Source organism: Streptopelia decaocto, assembly GCF_964273445.1.
Source record: "Streptopelia decaocto genome assembly, chromosome: 14".
Classification (NCBI taxonomy): domain Eukaryota; kingdom Metazoa; phylum Chordata; class Aves; order Columbiformes; family Columbidae; genus Streptopelia; species Streptopelia decaocto.
This window is the reverse complement of record NC_138669.1, coordinates 12,496,862-12,514,540: the sequence shown is the minus strand read 5'-3', so window position 1 is coordinate 12,514,540 and position 17,679 is coordinate 12,496,862. Positions and strand designations below refer to the sequence as shown.

The 17,679-nt window shown below is 43.0% G+C and overlaps 1 protein-coding gene across 2 annotated transcripts in view; it reads right to left on the bottom strand.

Annotated features, from left to right (window-relative positions):
* Positions 1-17,679, bottom strand: part of ATP9A (ATPase phospholipid transporting 9A (putative)) — a 59,971-nt gene that overhangs the window by 9,525 nt on the left and 32,767 nt on the right. For both annotated transcript variants that reach the window (XR_014185433.1, XM_082065821.1), the window contains exons 15-24: positions 13,644-13,805; positions 8,537-8,629; positions 7,634-7,717; positions 6,292-6,462; positions 4,312-4,410; positions 3,946-4,035; positions 3,675-3,819; positions 3,148-3,212; positions 2,211-2,366; positions 743-807 (exon numbers count right to left, since the gene is read on the bottom strand). Coding sequence is in view for 1 of the 2 variants with exons in the window: in XM_082065821.1 (XP_081921947.1) it covers positions 743-807; positions 2,211-2,366; positions 3,148-3,212; positions 3,675-3,819; positions 3,946-4,035; positions 4,312-4,410; positions 6,292-6,462; positions 7,634-7,717; positions 8,537-8,629; positions 13,644-13,805 (1,130 nt within the window). In the remaining variant the exon portion in view is untranslated. The remainder of the gene's footprint in view (positions 1-742; positions 808-2,210; positions 2,367-3,147; positions 3,213-3,674; positions 3,820-3,945; positions 4,036-4,311; positions 4,411-6,291; positions 6,463-7,633; positions 7,718-8,536; positions 8,630-13,643; positions 13,806-17,679) is intronic.

Genomic DNA, 17,679 nt, shown 5'->3' with positions numbered 1-17,679 from the left:
TGCCAGTCTTCAGAAAGGAAATACAGTGTTCCTGAAGTGCCAAATGACGTACGTATTATGAAAACTTGCAAATGGAACACAGCAGAGTTTTGCATGTAGGAAAAACCTGCAGGCTTTGCTTTTTGAATGGCTTTTGATTAGAAACACTCATACACAGATGATTGGTTCAAGTATTGCAACTGCCGTTAATGGAGCCAAGGACAGACCTGTGCCCACCTTAAAGTTTGCTCTACAGTTCTGCCTTGATCCTGTTTGCATCAGAAGACAATGGAGATGAATTTGCTCTTCGTTTTAAAATTGTACTTGAAAGTCTATAAAGTCAAGGGATTACAAGTGTAATCTCATTATGTTCTAGACAGGAACTGATTCCTCCTGTTGGAGGTTGGGTTATGTGCCCGTTCTGACCCGTCAGGAGCTGGGCACTGGCTCTCGCTGCTCTGCAGGCACCAGAGGATAACAACCATTCCTCTGCTTTTGGGCTCAAGGGAGCACTTCTGGAGGACTGCTCGCTTCTCACATTCCACAGGTGACAAACTGTCCTTCTGGAAAGATTTCTAGAAGCGCCTGCACTGCCTCAGTGGCTTTGCTCAGCACAGGGGAGCTGAAAGGGACAAGGACCACATCCATCTTCTGGAGCAGTGCTGTGGAACACGCAGGGTGGAGATGTGCAGGCCTTGCATTACCCCGAATCTATTAATTGTGCACAGGTTTTACATACTATTAGTAAGAAGTGAGCTCTTACCCAATGATGAGAAAACCTTGGTAGAGAGGAACTGAAGCAAAGTAAAATACTGATGAGAAAACAGCCTAGGAAAGAAAAGAAATAAGCTTTTCAGGCGTTAAGATACTGAAGTAAATGTAACAGCTTAAAAATAGACTCTGTTCAAACTGGAATGTACATGCAGTGGGTTCTCCAAATTCCTGAAATGAAGACAGAAGAATGTAATATCAACCCTTTTTATTCCTATGCAATACTTGGATGAAAGCTATGTTTAATAGCAAACGGGAGAGAGCTGGACTTGGAAAACGTTTTGTAACATAATTCCACACAGAAGAACATAAAGAGTTTCCTCCAAAGCCTGCTGGTTTGATCAAAGATCTCCAGATGTTGTGAAGGACAGGTGCATACTTGATTTATGCCTAGATGATGCCTTCACAACATAAAAAGAGTTAGCATGTTAGCATTCACTAATGCAAACTCCAAAGAGTTCAAGCTTACTTTCTTTTGTTTTTTGGGTCAGAAATTATGGGTTTGTTTTGTGTTCTGGTTTTCAGCTGCAGAGTAAGCTAGACTGTCACACAAGTTTGAGCCTTTTGTCTCTATGCATCCTTCTCCAGCGTGTTTATTCCAAAAAGCGGAGAGGGCAGACCCAGCCATTTCAAAAATATCAAGCATTTTACTCAGAGAAAAGCTTAGTACTTTTAAGGAATAAATCAGCACACTATGGCATGGAAATGCAACTCCCAAAGAGTAACCTCTGCCCTTAACTGTAACTCTCACTCAAGTCACCACAACTAAGAATGGAATATGGCTCATGAACTCTTTCAACTCTCTCTGTCAACTGGCAATTGCATTTTTGCTACACTGAGGCTCAGCACACATGAACAATGTACGTCTTGTGAATACCAAATATGTTTCTAAGGTTCCCATTGAAACGAAGAGGAGCAGACAGCTCTCTGGTCCCACAGCAAGCTGCCGAGCAATGGGGAAGGTCAATACGTGCTTCAGCAGGCTCTGGCACAGCTCCTGCACACACTCGCAGCACATCTGGACGAGCTTTCGGTAACCTCGTCAGGGCCTGAGCCACGTCCTCCTCAGTTGCTTAACTTTGGCTGCACTATTTTATGGCCTTACTTAAAACACACCTGAAAAGAAGCGCACTTACTCAGCGGAGACCTAAAGAGCGTTGCCCTGCTTCAGATTCTCAGTATTTCCTAGAATTACTAAATGACAGCAAAGACACACTGCATCACGGCAGTGTTTTGTAAAGCAGATTACTGTTTGTCTCATTTTGGAGAAGTTGCTGATGCTTGTTCAATACCAGGAACTTTCTTATGTGTTTTCACACCCAAGTAACAACCTCAATTTCCAACCCAGGAAAATTCTCAGAAGAAGAAATAGCTGCATCCAAAATGAAGTGCAGAACCTTACTTTTCGATTTTACTTTTTCACCTCTCCACTGGAAAAGCCCTTGTGACAGTCCACTTACCTGCATTGTACTGATGCACAGGCTCCTGTGGATGACAAACTGACTGAGAGCTGCAGACCGTTTGTAACTGTTCCTTCCATGCACCATTAGCAAACGACCCAGGTGTTTAAACTGAGTGATAGAGAAATCGGCTGCAAGTGATGCCTGTTTTCCTTCCTGTATACAACACCAAGTAAAAGCATAGTAAGGTTATTTCATTATTGAAAAGAAATATCATATTATTATTTAGTTATCACTGATAGAATGTCCAAGAAAATTTCCAGTACGTTAGGTGGGTGAGAATATTACCTCAGCACTTCTGCCTTTCACTGTGGCTTTTAAGCAAAGAGCAAAAATATGAGGAGAATTCCCATTTGAACCTTGGCCTCCAACTCTCAGCAACTCTCTGGATTATGATTCACTACACGCATGTTAACGTGACACACATATCAAGTCAGCTTTAAACATAAATTTTCAGTCTCAAAAGTTCGCGCAATGTTGATGCGTTGGCTCGCTGCAAGCGGAGTCTTTACACTGCCGCCAAATCCAGTCGTGTCACTCCAAGCAGCTCCACAAGCAGGAACCAGAGCTCTAACCCAGAGTGTGCTTTCTAAACTAAAATAAACAGGTTTAAATTGTATAGGCAAGGTATATGTTATCAGAGTAATTATGACTCCAGCATTTGGAGCATCTATTTGTGATTAAAAACCCCCAAACTAACCACAATGGTCCAAATTCAGGCAATCTGCCAAGAACAAAATAATGAACTTGAACTCTGGCAAACAGCAGTCTCCTATAGAGCCAATTTATTTTTCATGATACAGCTATTGGTCTGATGATTATTTGTGTGGAAGCTTTTCAACTTCTTGCACAAATTTCTGAGGATCCATTTAAGAGTCGCTTGTGAACTAGCTCCTGAATTACCATTGGAAGTGTTACTAACACATGGCAACCTCACCTTTCCTTCAACTCCAACACCACAGTCAGCCTCCTGAATCATGCTAACGTCATTCCCTCCATCACCTGCAGGTCAGAGCACAAATGACATTAGTCGTTAAGCAACAGAGGCAACTTGCAACCCCACCAAAGGCATCTGCGACAGTCTGTAATATTAGAAGAAACATTTAACCCTATCAACAAAAGCAGGATTTTGAACAGAAATTGGAAATTTAGATTTTTTTAATAGATGCACACGAATTCAGGCCACAGATCACTTTATGGTATACTATTACACCTACAATGCTGGAATAAAGCTCATGGCACTTTGGTCATGTTCAAGCTTTGTTTTGCAAAGATACCACCTTAAATATTTACGAGGAGTTCACCACTGAAGTTCCCATATGCAAAACTTCATCAATCACCTCACAAAACTACTGCTCCCTAGCTCAGCATTTCCCGGTCTTATGACACAGGACTGTTCACTCAAAAGAAGAAACAATAAAGACACCATGCTACGTGGTAATTCCCCCCTAACTAGTCCCTTACCTACTGCACAGGTGAGTTTGCCGGTCCTTTCCTGGAGCAACCGCACGATCTGGGCCTTCTGCGTCGGGGCGCATCTGCAGCACACGACGGCAGGGCACTGGCAAGCCAGCTCCATGAACTCATACTCGTAGTATTTCAGACACACCTAATTTACAGAGGTCAGAAGCGTCGCTGATGTTTGTGCTATGAAAGAATCTTGAAAATAAAAATCCCCATTCAGCCACAGTGATTTGGGGCTGTCGCTGACCAGCCCCAGGCATTTGGAACCCACCTCCAGCGAGTCGCCAGAAATAACCAGAGCACAGTCGTGCTTCCGACGGAAGGCGTTCAGCTCTAGATGGGCTTCCCCACGGTTAGTCACCTGGGGAAAAAGGTGGCAACTGAGGAGGGGTTTTCTTCATTGGGGTGAAAAAAAACAAGTCTCGGAGCAAAACTAATATAGACAGGCAGCATGTGGAGTTATTCAGAGCACACACAGGCAGATAAACAAAAGCTCAGGTGATAGAAAGCTGGGTCAAAAGAACAAAAATATTCTGGGGCTACTGCAGGAAAACAGTTGTGAGCTCAGCAACCCTCCTGTCCCAGAATTCGGGGTCCCAAACAAGTCTTCAGAGAGGGGAAGGTGGGTGTTACTCACTAGTCTGAATATATGGATGTCCTGTGTCCGCGTCACCAAATGTGCATTCTTGGCTGTACACGTGGCTGTCTCTAACTTATCCCCTGTCAGCATCCACACCTAAAATCCAAATATTTAAGGTATTAAATACAAAACTTAACAACCATGTCTACAGGACACCTGGAAGTACCATCTGCCAGTTCAGGCATAGAAAAGGGCTGTTAAAATATAGACACAAATTATTTTGCTAAAAAAGCCCTATTTTAAAACATACAAGAAAATTCTCATGGACGAACGAAAACAAAACTTTTACGGAGGCTGAAACACAAAAGAAGTTACAAGCTACTTATAACACTTTGCCCACCTGCAATATTTCAAGATTCTCCTGATAAACCCACAAAATGCAAGCTAAAGAATGTATATGCGTGTGTTAATGTGTCCCACCCCAGCTATTGCTCGTACGCTGAAATAAGCGGACTTTGCTGCAGAAAGATCCCTCATGGCCCTGCCTGAAATGTGGATGATGCAACTGGGGTTAGCTCACTGCTGATGTGTGCGTCTGGAACAGACTAAGCTGCTTGGAGGGTTTTTTTTTAAATACACACTGCTCCTTTTATTTTGTGCTGGTGAGAGGGGAACATTAGAAAGCAACGTCAGCAGCAATACCCTGTTATAATCTGGCAGGGAATTCCCTCAACAGCGTTTTTTCGGTTGTTGTTTTTTTTCCACTTTTTTTTTCTGCTTTCAAGACACCACCCAAGAATATTTAACAAAACTTTAAAAAAAAACTCCAAAAAAATCCACCAAAAAACAAAAACCAAACAACACACAAAGACTCATTTATTTGTTTAATAATCTGGGGCTGGAAAAAGACTTGATCTTAACAAGATGGTGTCTGCGATGAATTACAAGACTGCCTTCACTCTTGATTTACTTCTTGCATGCAATACTGTAACGAACATACCATTGCAAGGAGTGCTCAGAAGTGCTGCGCTCGCTGTGCAATGACACACTCCACACCCTGACACCAACTCCAGCCAAGGTGAAGAGAAAAAATACTTAAACTGCTTCGGAATAACTGGCCTGGACTATGTCACAGGGGGAAAAAGCCAGAGTGCTGCTAAGGAGCTTTGAATCTGCACATCTCGCTTCTCTACTCAAGTCCCTGCTGCTTACAGGGATGGCTCCAAAACAGAAAGCGCTTTGGAAGTCTGGCCTGAGCCTTGAATCCCACTTCCTACCTAAATATCGAACACGCAGCCCTGCTTTGGATTCACAGCACGGCTCAACATTTTGGTCACTTTGTTACTTAAAGTGGAGAAGCCACAACCAGAATCTTTCACCTACTTTTCTTGCCCAAATCTGAGCGTTTAGTCCATCTTTTTTTGTTTGTTTGTTTTGCAAGTCCAGGATCTTACTGACAAGTCTTCATAGAGAAAAACTAAGCAGGCATCACAGCGGGTCCATCATCGCTGAGCACAGCTCAGGCCGTACCGACTCTTAGGTGCCGGAGCCCAGAAAGCTGGAAAAGAGAACCCAGCCCCTGATTCTCTTGACTCAGACCCCCTCTAGTGGCTACTGAAAACGTGTACAGACACAACTCAGGGCTTCAACCCCAACACGGGAGCTGGTGCACCAAACACATCCCAAACAGCCTTGCTTCATCCAACCACCTGAAAGAAACAACTGCCCAAAAGTCTCCGGTAGCCCTACACACTTGGTTCTCTGCAGAAGGAGCTAGAGGATGTTAGGGGAAGAAAAGCACAAAAGGTGATGTGCTTTCACGTGTTTAGTTAATATTTACTATTTCTAGCATGTTCCCAATGTGATGTTTAAAACAAATCAGCCAGCCCTGCTCTTCCCATTCACAAAGGGCATCTGGTGAAACGTTCACATTGACAGGATCCCCCAGACTGTCTAAATTTACTGTCAGTAGGACAGCGCCACATACTCCAGAGGGGTTAAGTGTTCCTGCTAGGAGTAGCATTAGGTTAGGCAGACCTTAATGCCAGCATTTCTCAGCGTCTCCAGAGTGGGTCTGACGTCTGTCTGCAGCTGATCTTCCACGCCGGTGAGACACAGCAGCTCCATCTCCATTTCCAGGCTCTCGATGACCGTGGCCACCTTCAGGGAGCGGTCGTGCACGCTCAGCTTGGCCTGCACATAGCGAGCCTGAGGACAGAGCAGACAGCCACGGTCACTCACACGGCCAGCCCGTGTTTTTGTGGAATACAGAGTTAACCAGCACGAGGATTAACCAGTTCGCCTCCCTCTGTTAACTGTCATTCGGGGACGCCACACGTAATGGCTTGTGAACACGTTACAGAGGAAGGCGGAAAACATTTCAGAAAGTTTTTGTCATTTCGTTCCTGTGTGGGGGACTATGGTGAGTCTGTGGATTCCCTGACAAAGGACATGGGAAGAGAAATTAGCCTTAAAGATATTAAGGCCTACCCGTGAGAAAGATGGGAGTAAAAGAGTATCCGGAGGTATTAAGGTGTACCTGTGAGAGAGAAGGGAGTAGAAGAGCAACATTGACGACAGCAAAATTAGTCAATGAGATGTTATTGCTGTCACTCGTAACCAATAGTGAAGGGACACGTGAATTGGTAAAACTGTATAAAAATGCACTTGTGGCAATAAAAGGCAACTACTGCTTTCATCCTTGAAGAACTTGGTCTATGTCGTTTGTCCGTCTCAACCACGACATTCCTGCCCCAGCAGCACGGTGCACAGCGCGTCCTCGGGCACACCGACACAGAGCAGCTGCTCGAGTGACACCCGCAGAAACCCTCGCACCACAGCTCTAACCACGGCCTCCTAAATGGGCAAACAAGGGCAAGAGAGAATCCAAAACATTTCCACCATCTCATCTCTTCATTTAACTGAACAGTTCTTCATGTTTTGCCTGCCTGGGGCAAGCAAATGAGCACTGCGTGTAGAGACCCATCTAACAAAACCCCACGCGTGAAGCCTGTGTTCCCATGCAGCCCGGCTGCGTTATATTCTGGTTGCTTGTAGTTTTCCTGGATGTCACAACGCATCAGTGAAAATTAAAAGCCAACACATTTCCTCACACAAACAAAACCTGTTGAACAAACGAACATAAAGGATTGTAAGGCAGGATTCAGGAACTGTTTTGGAGGGTCCTGGCTGGGATCCAGTTTAAATACACATCACTTAAAGCCACTTTGATTAAAAGAACAGCAAGACATTGAAGAATGACAAATCTAGCTGAAAGCCTAAGGAGATGAGAGGTGGGATTATCAGGAGAGGTCTGCCAGAATTACTTCAGCGATTGTTTGTTTAAAAACAAATTAAAAAAACACAACTAAAAACTTACTTCAAAGTCTTGATACTGCTCTTCCGTCAGAGACTTCTTGGCTACGACAAGAACCCTCAGGCCTTCCCGAGCCATGTTACCACACTGGAAAGAAGTGACACATTGTAAACCATAAAATACATCTCAAGTAAGATGACTTATGCACAGCAATGCAGAGATGGCAGTGTAAGATAGCAGGTTAAGAAAATAACCATCCCATTTGAGCAACCCCAGTGAGACTGCAACATCTGATAAAGTGCATGATAAACCTGAGAGGAAAAAAGGAGATCTGCAATGCTTTGTAATCTATCCCAGTGATCAGAAACAAAAAATGTCCTCTCTGCTACACCGGCATGGCAAAAACACTGTCTCTAAGGAAAAGGACACAACTCTTCAATTTTTCGACTTCACATCTTTGGCTACGAGCTCTTAAAATAAGACCACAGTATTATTACATCTTTGAACAACAGGTTTTGGGGGTGTGGAGAACCCGTAACTGAAGTTACTGCTATGAACTCCGTGTCAACATTACTACTAACCTGACAAACATGTCCCAATACAAAGCTGCCAAATATAGTTTTGAAATTAGCCCTTTCAGTCTAAAGTAAATCTAAACACAGGATCAAGCCCAGGACAAATCTGGTGATCTTGTGTGGCAACCAGTTGTGAGCAAAATCCATTGTATTTACAGGACTTATTCTGCACTAAATATGTTGAGCTCGCCACCTGACTTCCTTGCCACTGCATATATATTTGGCGGAAGACTAATCCAATGAATGGCCAAGATCAGTGGCCTTCTGGCTCGCAGATGTTTTAGTGGTTATGTCCACTCTACTGCACTGACGAGCTTTGTCCTGGGTACCCCGAGAGGAGAAAAGCACTTGCATGAGAAACCCTCCGTCCATAGGAGAGACGGCCCCATACCTCCTCTTCCAGCCAGTCGTTGTACTGCACAATCCCAGCCATCACCACATCAGCCCCCTTCATGTAGAAGGTGATCTCCCCTGTTGATTCATCCTGCAGATAAGAAACAGAAGAGACTAAGCTGGCCCAATATCAGCCTATTTGGAGTGGCCTCAGCAAGCTAAGTGATGAGTATTCTGCACATCAGTCACAAAATCGGCACAGGGTCAGGCTGAAGATCCATCTGGCTCAGCATCTCGTCTCGAGGCCAAAACGAGTTGCCTATTCAATTGCAACTTAGTTACTTGCAGAAGGAATTAATGCTTTAGACAAGGATGATCTGCTTTTAACCACCAACACATGATTTCCATGCAGATACCTTTCAGTCCTGACTGCATGTGCCTTTGGAATAAATTCTAGTCCTCACCTTGAAAATTTATTTCATACTTACCTGAAGCAATAAAACAGATGCATGAAGCTTAACAGGGTAAAATTTACTCTAATTTAGCCCGTTACATTATATGGCACAAGCATAATTAAAGTTTATGCTTGCCGCAGAAAGGTTAGATTGCTGCCTGCCTTATCTGATCCAAGTAATTTGTAGGCTGCAAGCAAAGCATATTTACATTACCACAAATTAAAAAATCCCTTCTAACCAGACAGATACCTAAGGAGGTCACAGCTATTAGTATTACAAGCTAATGGAAACCCTGGCAATTTCCTCAAAGGAGACAAAACAATGAGTAAGGAACAAACTGCTCTGTAAACCAAGATAGCCACCAGGGATAGGAAGAAAATAAACTTAGCACGCAAAACCAGAAAGCCCAGGAAAATCTGGAAATAGGCAGCTGTGAACAACGAGGGGAAAGCACTTTAGGAAAAAAAGAAGTGAAAGAAAAGCACGGTGGACACTTTTTCCTTCTCACACTATTGAACATACATATCAGTCTGTCCCACCATTACAGAAACTAGAGGTGAAGATTCTCACATGTGAAGAGATTGGTAATAGCCAAACATCCTGTGGCACTGGCAAAATAGAGTTTACATCTACCTGATGTGGATACTAAAAGTGCAAAGAAGTACCCAAGTATCTTTGCTAGTGAAATTAAGAAGTAGTCAAGGATAACAAAGCTCCTGCACTGAGCATTTTCGCCAAGCTCATAGAGATATTCACAAGGAAGATGATCATAATTAAGCTTAAGCATGGTTTGCAATGTCCTGAAACATCCAGCCTTCACATACTGATATCCACACACCCCACAAGCCCAAAGCAAAATGCGTGTCACTATACCAAAACAATGAGAATCTGCTTAAATAAAAGACAATACTTTTGGCAGTAGCCAACAGTAAAGGTTTATCTATTAAATTATTTGATTAAAAAGTGTCTAACAACATCTCTGCAGGAAACCAAATAAAGACTCCACTTCCCGTGCTGCAGAACTGGCTGAAGATAGTTTAGATTTTTTGTCCAATATAAATACTGTATCAGCTATCTCCTTGCATTAGTCATTTCCTCTCACTGAGTTCAATAGGAGGTTAGTGCGTTCTCATATTATGGTAAGATCACACTATAAATCTACACAGAGATTTGCCAGTTATATTGTTTTGGAGAGGCATCTTTTTCCACCGTGGTCTGACTCTGGCCACGGTTCAAAGGCTTCTTTCAATTCCAGATATGACAATAGCACTATCTTTGCTTTACAACAAAGATCATTCCACATGGGTAAGGGGAAAAATAACGCAAAGAAAAAGAAGAATGGAAAATATTGTGGTCAAACAAACAGGCCTTCTTTCAAGAAGAAGATAAATCAGTACACAGTACGGTGAAGAGCGGCTGCTTTGGTAGAACAAGACTTCTTAGAAGTGAAATAATCAGCTACAGAAATGACAGCTGATCACACGTACACAAGCAGATATTGCAAAAATATCCCAAATGAGGTACCATCTGCTACTTGTTTTCAGTATTAACTACTATGTTATTTACTAAAAGTTATGTGTTGAAGGAAATCTTTTTACAGGAGCCAGAGCGGGCAGGAGCAGCAGCGGAGACAGGCACCTCTGCCAAGGATTTCAGTAACAGCGTTACCGGGCTGGACGTGTGAATCGCTGCCTGAAAACTCTATATCCACACTGCACAGCAAGCCTGGCAAGACCATCGCAATGGCTGCCGCTAGCCCCCAAAATTGCAGTTTATAAAAATGGGCAATATCTGTATAGGTGAACAGAAAATATTACCGTTTGAATTCTGCTCACTACAACCCCAAGTGCAGTTTCATTTCGCTGCTTCTCCCTCCCCTCCCTGGCTGCTTGCTGTGTCTGTTGCCTTCTGGATACTTCACGCTACTTTCCCTCCCCTTATTTCTGTTTTTTAAACAGCATAGCTCTAGAAGATACAAGAGGTAAGCACCTTGCAAGTTGTGGATCAAAACCAAACACATGCATATGTGTATGTTTAATAAAATAAAAATTTACTTGACAATTACCTATTTATAACCCCTCCCCCCCTTTTTTTTTTCCAAATGAAAATGAAAACACTGCTTGAAAATATTATTTTGAAGTATAAAGGAACATGGCAAAGTGATACCCAGGCAGCCAGCATCTGCTACTCAAAACCTGCTCCTGCATAGGGTGCACAGGAAGCTGATTTTAGTGGCTTAGCAGCAGCTCAATAGCTACAAAATAAAGACACTCCATTAACAAACACAAGAGAGAGGGGCCAATGATTGTATGAACAGTATTTACCATCAGGATCTGGGCCTGGTCTTGCTCCCACTGACCACAAAGAGGAGCTTTGCTGGTTCTGGCAGCAGTAATATTCTAAATACAGAAATGCAAACCAGAAGCCTTTTTCTTCCTAAATGGGGAGAATATAGATCATAGATAATTTAAAAGGAATAAGCCTCAAATCAAAGAGGAAAAGACTCCTTTCCTCTTAAATGAGAAAAATTAAGAGCACCCACTTCTCTGCTGAGCATATAAACACAGTTTAATGAAGCATACTCTGTCTTTGGTGTTAGCCCACTTTCCCACACCTTGGATAAAACAGCACCTCACCAAAGGTGAGCAATGAGGAGGGTTCTCCTGCTTTTATTGCTAATGTTTTTCTTCTAGATCTTGAAAAGGTTGCCTGAATTCTTCACATCATTTTCACTATAGAAATAATTAATCTGAAGAATTTACACTCGCTGTATTTAAGCGGATATGCACTACACTTGTTGCAGCTGTCCCATGCAGCACGAGACGGCTGTGGGAACACCTATGGCTGTATGTTCAAACACAGTCGGAACTCTAGATTCACAGATTTAGCACACTGATTACTCTGTACAGGCACAGCCTATTAGCCCACTTCAACTAACATTCCTGCCCTTGGGCATGTTTTAATATTCCAAAGCCTGGAGTAACTTGAAATACAAATTTTTCCTCCCAACGCCATACTGTGAGGTGTGATCCAGAACTTAAAAGCAGTTCCTTGAGCAACAGGAGATCCAGGTCCAAAATCCTCAGGTTGGATAACACAAGCACAGTCATTTGCATGAGATTTAACGGTTTTCAATCTGCGCAAAACGCAGCTTGTCCTTCACGGGTTTGCAAAAATAATTATAGGCACATATTACATTTCCACCTTTATCACCAAATCTCTTGGTAACAAGAATACTGAAGTCCTCTATAATATTTGTTGTTGTTGAATACAAGCACTGCATTGCTCCATTTTACATCATCCCTTCATGATGCTGCTTCTGACAGGGGCTGTGGTCGTCCAGGAGTCCAGAGAAGCGGAGACTTGTGAAGCTACCAAACAGCATCCAATAAACCAGACCTAATTAATCTGCTGTCAATGAGGCCCACGTGTGCAATACCGATCCTGACTGTTTCTAACTAAGAACAAAGGCTACTCTTCCTGCTCTTGTAGCTTAAAATACACCAGGCAAAAGGTATCTTTACAGTCTGCTTCCAGAAACCCCAAAATAAACATGCAGCAACCCCATTTTGCCACCAAGTAAACAGAGGGGAGGGAAAGAAGGAAAACAAAAAAAAAGAAGGAGAAAAAAAGGAAAAATAAAGATAAGAAGAAAACCACCACCAAACCCCAACACAAAAACCCCACCAATCTTGCCTATTCTCCCCACCCTAAATAACAAAGCTGCAGATCCCACAAAATGATACAACAAATACTATCTTTCCCTGGATTACAGGTTTCGTATTCATGTTTTAGATTCCTGGTACCAATTATCTGTCTGTACTCTCAGTGAAAAGTAACAAGGATGTTTTAATTATCTCCAAAAGAAATATTCAAACTGCTTCACCTTGTTTGCTTTGCAGGCAAATGGAAGTGCCTTACCACAGCTGGGTTTGTTTATCTTACTAACACTGATTTTCCAGCACTATCTTGAAAACTCATTATGATAATGGTGACAACCGATCTCAACTGTTTTTAACACACACGCACTTTCTTCTAATTTCTTTTAAAGGCATTTATTTTTCTGAGAGTTTGATCTTGTGTTGTATTTGTCTATAAACCCACCAAATTATGCCTACAATTTGGGCTGGGCACATAGGTAGCGTGCGCAGTGCCTGCTGCTGCTGATAAAGGTGCCTGCACAAATGTACCCTTTAACCTAAACGGAGCTATTTTCCAACGCTGCTCACGACACCGTGTCCTCAGCATGGCTTCAGACTCTGTTAAACAGCTCGAAAAAAAAATCTCCCCAGTTCCCTGCAGCCACAAGTGCCACCTCCTGCAGTGCTCAGCTTCCACAGGGTCTGAGATGAGTTTCAATGCCTGGCAAAGACCTAGGGAGCACTTCTACAAACCCATTAACAATATCCTAAAGTTACTTGTTGTGGCATCTGTTCAGGGTCTCCTCCTTCCTTCCTTGAGCAAGGGACCAATGATCAATAAACTAAAGATGTTCCAGCACTTATTGCCAAAAATGGCCAAGGAAAGGGATGTATCACTAAACGAACCCAGCAGTGAGATGCTATCGGCTCAAAACAGAGAACCAGCTTATAGCCTGAGGTAGAAGAGACTGCAAAACTCAGCCAGGAAGCACAGCACACCTGAGAGCAAGTGTTTTATGTGTTAGCAGGAGATTCACAAAGACACAAGAGCTTACCCGAAGCTACTTACCCGAACGATTATCCCCATGCGCTTGCTCTCATAAGTGAAGGGGAAGATCTGGAGGATGGTGAAGTTCAGGATGTGGCCACCCGGTGTCCTCAGCTGCACAGAGGACTGGTCTCTGCCCACCAGTGTCAACCCCACGCTCTCCGTCCACTGCACCAGGGCCACCTGGGAAGAGAAGGCCATGGTGAGGTTGGCCAACCCACACCATGCCTCCCCTGACGGGACAGCGGGTGCGGGCTGCAAAGAAGCTCATTAGTCTTTAGTGGTGCTATAGAATGGATCTGCTCATATACACAGGTGCTCCCCTGTATGGCTCTTTCCTGCAATCAGTAGCTTACTAACAGTATTTTGGATTGCTACATCCCAAAGGCCAATGCTTCGGCCAGGGCAGGCCTAGGCTGCTCAGACTTGTGCCTGGGCACATCAGGTACACCTCTTCACAAACACTTTTTGAATGTGCTATTTCCCAGCTTGCTGTGTATGAAATAAAGAATTCAAAATGATACATACACCCTGGATTTACAGCATCAAAGACAGAATGCATTAAAAATTGATATTAAAAAAGCAAACAAGCAAAATGAGTGCTGTGCTACACTCTGTTCACTTGGTAGTAACAATTCATCAACAGCTTTCAACGTCTGTACTGATCAGCAAGACAGCTGAAGGCTGGCTCACAGACACTTCTTAGAGAACCCCTTCTACCCAAATATTAAATAATAATAAAAAACAAACACAAAACAACAAACAAACCCACAACCAAACAAAAACAAACAAACAAAAGCCCAAACCAACTCAAACAGATTTTTCAAAGCACACACCAGAACTCATTCAACCGAGCTTACGTGGCTATCATTTTGATTCCAGCTTCTAGTATTTAAGGACCTGCAACACTGAATTCTTTTCAAGCTTTCACCAGGTTACAATCAGAATCATGACAGAGACCACAGCCTTTATTTTGCATCCCTGATGCCCCAGAATCCCCACCTCAGCTGACACATCCATCCAAGACTGAGCCTGCTGAGATAGGGGGGTTTAACTCTAGAAGCTGTCTTGGCAGTAACAGATGGGAGCAGCAGCTGACATGTGCCCATATATCACTGGCCTCCAAGAAAGGATCCAGGGATACTTTCTCCAAACAGATGCAAAATACTGGAAGTATTTTACAGTGACGTTTTCAAAGGCATGACAGTGCTGGGCACATGGCTGCTGCTGACTTGGAAGGTTAATTATCCCTTGTGCCTTTCAGGTTCTGCCTTTATTGCCTTAAGTGACCACAAATACCTTAGGCAAAAGCAGAATTTATTTTTGGAAATAACATGTGTGAGACATAGATAAAAATGGGATCTATAAATCACTGCATTGAGTCAAGATTTTACTAGATGAATTGATACAGTTGAGTCTAATCAGAGAATCTCTTGTGAACTCAGCTCCCTTTCATCCACAATTAGGCCTAAAAGACAACTTTACTTTATTAAAGGAAAAGTTTATTTAGTCTTAAATCACCAGATTAAAAAAAAAAAAAAAGAAAAAAAAAATTGAGCTGGCTTTGCCTTGAAACACCTTTAAATCAATTTGAATCAATATTTGTTTTAATATTAGCAAGTTTTTGCAGGCTTCTTCACAAAGATTACAACAAATCAAAGGCTCTTTCAAGCTTATCTTTTTCAGAAGTTTCTTCAAGCCTTCCTTAGTGCATTAAAGTGTGCGGTTAGATAATCCTCCTAACAGTCTCCCAGAGCAGAGATGGAGTTTGGGTTTCTAATGCTCTGGTTAATAAATAATTATCGAGAACTTTTCACAGCATGATGTTACGTGACGTCCAGCGTGCACAGCACTGGCTATTGATATATCCATGTTGGTAAGCTGCAAATGTCTGGAGATAGAAATCTCTGCTCGCAGCTCAGCCCATTAAAGCATCTCCTGTGCTACCTTCTGTCACAGACACGTCCACCCTCCTTCCCTGCCAGCGTCTCATTTAAATCCTATGCCAGGAAGCATTTAAACCTCCCAAAAGAAAACCCTTGCGCAGAGGAACAAATGGAAGAGCAGCACGTCAGATGCTACGTCACGCACGTGACACGCTTCAAACCGACTGCGTTGCATAGTGCTGGCCACCTCGGCTGGCCCTAAGACCACAAAAAGGTATGTCTATGGAAGGGGAAGAATAATGATAGAAATCTCCTTTCTCATGCTGGTCCGGAGCAGGCGTGGGTCCTGTCAGCCCTCAGTGACCCTCCAGGTGAACCGCATTCAGCACCGGAGGGGACGTGGGGCTGACCCCTTTGAACACGCCACTTCCCAGCCTCTATAGTTCTTAATGAATAATTACTGAGAAAGTGACGTAATTTTGAAGTGTTCCTATCAGAGGTACCAAACACATTGAAATTACCGTCCCCATTCAACGGGCAACACAATGGGCCCGGACTCTGGGAAGTGCCACTGCACCAGTGACAATGCCAACAGCAGCAAAAGTACTAAAGGCTCTTCTGGTGGGGTCTGGGCAGCACGTTCCCAGCTCGGTGCGAGACAGAAGAGGTTTACTCTGTGCTGAACAAACAGATAAGGTGTTTCTCATCTTTTCCGTGTGACTGAGAGCATTCAAGATGCAAAAATATGTTTACAGCTTAAACTGAGGACATTTAAAAGCAGGCTTGAAATCCCTCCAACAGCTTCAAGAGAGCCCATGCTCACTGATGAGAGGAAATCAATAGAGTCCCTGACCACACTCCAGGAGTCACAGCCCCATCCAGGCCAAGTCAGATACAGATCTGAGCATTATAAAGCGGAGCAGCGACAGCAGCTCAGCACACTATCCCCCAAACTTTGCTCTTTCCCACAATTAAATTACCAAATCTACCACTGAAGTGGCTATCGACTAATAAATTTCATTCTGAAGAGACAAATAGATCCTTCTGTGCCATGGGTTGCTCTACAAATGTCCCCTTTAGGGTTGCCTAGGCAGACAGACAACAGGCAGAAACCAATTGATCGGTGCACCCTTTCATGTCCTGGCAGCTGCGGTGGGTTGTCAGGGTTAAAGACTGTTTGCCCAGGAATCCCAGGCACTCTTATCTCTGATCAGATTGTATCTATTTCATTTCCCCTGTTAGTTACTGTATGGCTACAACTGACACGCTTGCAGAGCCCCAAGGCTGTAACCGATATCTGAATAAAGATACTTCAAGACTTCTAAATGGCAGCGTGCACAGGAAACAAATTTAGGAAATCCTGCTTTCTGTTACAGGAAATGAATCCTATGCCAACTGGTAGAAATTACCCTTGCTGTTCAAGTAAAGAGAATACAAGTTTTTGTACTCATTTCATAAACTGACCTTCCCTGCCATGGCCATATTTTATTGATATAGGATTTCAAAGGCCAGCTTTAACAGGAGTCCAAAGCCATTCCCCTACAGGGAATGTTATTTAACAGCATCTCTCTCTTCCCAAGGCCTCGACTTGTGCTGATCCTGCAGTTTGTACCATCTAGTATGACATACACAGAGCATGTCTAAACAATATTTGTACATCTAAGACCTACAGACAAGATTTCCTCAGTGCAGCAAAGCGTATCTGATTTCTGAACCCGCTGTAATTCTGTACTTAAGACACCACAACAAAGGAAGGAAAAAAGAAATTTAAACAATAATCTTGGAAGGATTAGTTATCATGCTATAGTAAAACAAACAAACAATAACCCCTTGCGTATTTGAGACAAACTGCTGCATAAATATACTAAAGACAGAATAGTATAAAGTGAAAAAAAACCCAAACCAAAACAAACACTGACTTCACTATATACTACTATATACATGTAAATATAAGAGAAGGTATGTGCAAAACTAACCAGTAAATGCTTTAGAAAAAAACAAACAAACCAACCCCCAAAAAAGCCCAACCAACCACCAACAAAAACCCCCACACCCACTTAAAAGTAGATGACAAAAATTACCATCTGGAAACCATTCAGAACTTGTTTCAATCGAAAGGCAGTTGATTTCTGGAAGCTCTCTTTATGAGGGAAAGCAATACATTAGAAGAG